Source organism: Eurypyga helias, unplaced genomic scaffold, assembly GCF_000690775.1.
Source record: "Eurypyga helias isolate BGI_N326 unplaced genomic scaffold, ASM69077v1 scaffold7671, whole genome shotgun sequence".
Taxonomy (NCBI): domain Eukaryota; kingdom Metazoa; phylum Chordata; class Aves; order Eurypygiformes; family Eurypygidae; genus Eurypyga; species Eurypyga helias.
Window position 1 is genome coordinate 1 of NW_010230110.1, and position 3,462 is coordinate 3,462.

Consider the following 3,462-nt stretch of genomic DNA (forward strand, 5'->3'; position numbering starts at 1 on the left):
AACCCAGCATGTGGGGTTTCCAGCCCTCCCCTCTGCTCCCACCCCGTTCAGCTGGAAGGAGTGCAGAGCCAGAGCACCTGGACCCCACGGTCTGCACTGCCTTTGTCTCTGCACACTCCCACACGGAGCAGAGGGAAGGCCCAAGGCTGCCCCTACCATCAGCTGACGTCGGCACCAAAACGAAGTAAACAGACCGTGAAGCAGCACCGGGCAGGGAAAGGGCTGAATCCATCCCCTGGGGCATGGAGAACTCTCCAACTTGAGAAAGAGAAGCAAGGAGTAGGGGCTTGGAAGGATGGTCTGTCATAGCCCGAGTTTCCTTGAAAAGTCCATCTGGAGCGTTGCCCCCTCATATGGCCCCTGCGGTACTGCAGGGAACGATCCCAAGACCTGCAAGAAAGCCCTGCCAAGGCTGTGGGTCTTCTTCCTTCTTGTCCTGCATGTCCAGGACACAGAAGGACTCCTCTCCAATTTGCCCTTTTTCAGATCATTTCTGCCACTGTGGACAATAACAAAATGCTCCTGGACATCGATAACAGCAAGATGACCGCTGACGACTTCCGAATGAAGTGAGTGCCCCTCTGTGCACCTTGCATGGCTTTCATATCCCGCTCGTAATCTCTGGACACAAGGCAGCACTGCCCCGAGTGGTGTTGCTGCCTTCTCCTCTTTTACTGGAACACTGACCTGGGAAAGATGTGTGATACTGACTGTTGTCATCCCATGTGCCCTTTTCTCTGTCCCTCTTGTCTGTGCTACAGGTATGAGAACGAGCTGGTCATCCGTCAGACTGTGGAGGCCGATATTAACGGGCTGAGAAATCTCCTGGATGACCTGACTCTGACTAGATCTGCACTGGAATCCGAGCTGGAGTCCCTGAAGGATGAGCTGATTGCTCTTAAGAGAAACCATGAGGAGGTACGACAAAGAGCACGGCCAAGACATAGTCCTTTGATTCTTCAGGGTTCCCAAACTCACATATCAAATCACTTCAGCCTCATGTCACATGACTGTCACTGCTTTGTCCCTCCATACGGCTTTGCCTGCTGTCCCCACCAAATTCGTGACGTGAACTCCTTGTTTCTCCCTTCGGACGCTGCAGGAAATGAGACAGCTGGAGTCCCAAACTGGTGGTGATGTGAGCGTGGAGGTCAACGCTGCCCCGGGCGAAGACTTGACAAAGATCCTGAATGACCTGAGGAATGAGTACGAGCAGATCATTGAGAAGAACCGCAGGGAGGTGGAGCAGTGGTACGAAGTCAAGGTACGTAACCACGCACAAAGTGCAGCCTCCTCCTGTGTGAACAGCCAGAACCCTGGTGTGGGCATGCAGTGCCGCGGCCTCAGAGGGGGAGGCTGCTCTCCTGCCCCTCGCTGGCACTGCTGGGAAAGGGAAGGGAACAGGGGCTGGGAAAGGAATGCAGCAGCCAGGGGGGGGAGGCCAAGTCTGATGCGTGGGGGTGGCTGGAACGTCAGGATCTGTGGAGTGGTGGCCAGGATGGCCTCACAGAGGACAGCATGACAGGGAGAGGCTCCTGGCTGTCCTAGTTCTCAGGCAACAAATCTGCTCTCTGAGGAGCCCTTCTCACTCAGAAAGCGTTTGGGCTTTGATCCCTGCAGATCGAAGAAGTCAATCGGCAGGTCACTTCCAGCAGCCAGGACATCCAGACAAGCAGCCACCAGCTCACCGAGTTGAGGCGCGAAATGCAGAACCTGGAGATCGAGCTGCAGGCGCAGCTCAGCACGGTACGTGAGGCAGGGTGGCCGAGGGCTCTCCCCTCCTCGAGCGGGACAGGGACGGGTAGAGCTCTGCTCCTCACCTCCTGCATTTCCACCACCAGAAAACCTCTCTGGAAAACTCCTTGGCAGAAACCGAATCTCGCTACGGCTGCCTGCTGCAGCAAATCCAAGTGCAGATTAACTCCGTAGAGGAGGAGTTGGCCAGCATCCGCTGCGAAATGGAGAGTCAGAACCAGGAGTACAAGATGCTCCTGGGCATCAAGACCCGCCTGGAACAGGAGATTGCTCAGTACCGGGCCCTGCTGCAGGAGGGACAGCATGACATCAGGTATGTATTCCACTTTTGGGCAAGGGAATAAAAAGTAATCCAGGTGTACTTAACTGCTAATAGGCACCTCTTGTTCACGGAGCTACGTCAACATGTGTTTTGACTGAGTATCCAGTGGTTGGGGGTTTTTGGTAACTTAACTGCTCTGTTTTTTGCAGTGCCTCCCAAGGAGCTTTCCAAGGAGGTGGAAAAGCCTCCCATTCATATTCCTCGACTTCCTACTCTCATACCCAGTGTGGTGACATGACAGGTAAGACAACACCTTGTAAGGATGTGCCTTAGTGGGTTACATCGACCCCAGTGACTACGATAGGATTTGCCAGAAAACAGTTTTTCTGGCAAAAAAACAGCCTGGGTAAGGCTCCCTGGTCCGGCAGCCCAGGGGTGACAGAACCTCACTGACTCTGTCACAGAGGAATCAGGGCTTGAAATACAGTAAGTCTTGCCTTTCTCTCTGCCTAAGCATACAATGCAGATTATAAACTTTAGGGGACGGAATACGCTTTTTTGTTGACTGGAATGAAAAAAGCCCCACAGCTCTGTGAAAGTGCCTAGGGTAGTCCTGCGCTTCCCCCACTGCTCTCCTGCAAACACCGCGTATTAAGTGAAAGAACTCAGTGCGGCAGGACGGATCACCCCTCCCCTTAAGGCAATGACCCACTCTGTCTTTACACAGGACAGCCACGAGTGTGCTAGAGCAATCCTGGTGACGCTCACGTCCTCCGGCTGAGACGCACTGAACACGGACAACGAGAGACCGAACCACTTCTGCAGCACAGGTGCTGCACCTGGAACACTTTGGAAGGAGTGCCTGGTCGCCTGCCTCATCCCCCTCTTCCCTTCTGCAATGCTTGTCTTATGCCACTTGGTCAACTGGTTCTTTGTTTGAGGGCTCAACTGCTGCTGCTAGCACTGCCTCGAATAAAACTTTACTTCTGCAATGCAAACAAACCCAAGGTGTCTGGGAAGTTTCATTTCACAGCTGAATTTGAACAGCTCCTCATCAAGCTAACCAGCCCAACACGGGCTGTCCTGTCATACTCGGTAACCTAGTCTCAGGGCAACCGCTGGCACTAAGCAAATGGACACCGCCCCGAGATAATATCACCGAGTAAAAGGAAACGTCCCCAGTTCTGAGGACGGCTGTACAAAGTGCGGCATCTTCCAAGCTCTGCTACGGGAACGGTCAGGCGGGTGAGGCTGTCAGGACCCTCTGCTCAAGAGCAAGAGGTACAAGGTTGGAAACAAAACCAATTCTTGACACAGATTTTCTCCTTCCTGTGAAATTACAAGCCATTTACCGTTCTGTTTTCTAATGGTCACTAACAGATTGCTCTGTAGCCCCTTGCCTTACTGAAGACACTCTGATTTTAGTGAGAGGAGAAAGAAAATAC

The 3,462-nt window shown here is 53.2% G+C and overlaps 1 protein-coding gene across 1 annotated transcript; it reads left to right on the top strand.

Moving 5' to 3' along the window:
* Positions 1-486: 486 nt before the first annotated feature.
* On the top strand, positions 487-2,333 carry LOC104516329 (keratin, type I cytoskeletal 14-like; the record flags this gene model as incomplete). Its single annotated transcript, XM_010160623.1, has 6 exons — positions 487-569; positions 762-918; positions 1,103-1,264; positions 1,621-1,746; positions 1,842-2,068; positions 2,227-2,333. Coding segments are annotated over 6 exons (862 nt in total), but the record flags the coding sequence as incomplete, so codon positions are not given.
* Positions 2,334-3,462: the final 1,129 nt, after the last annotated feature.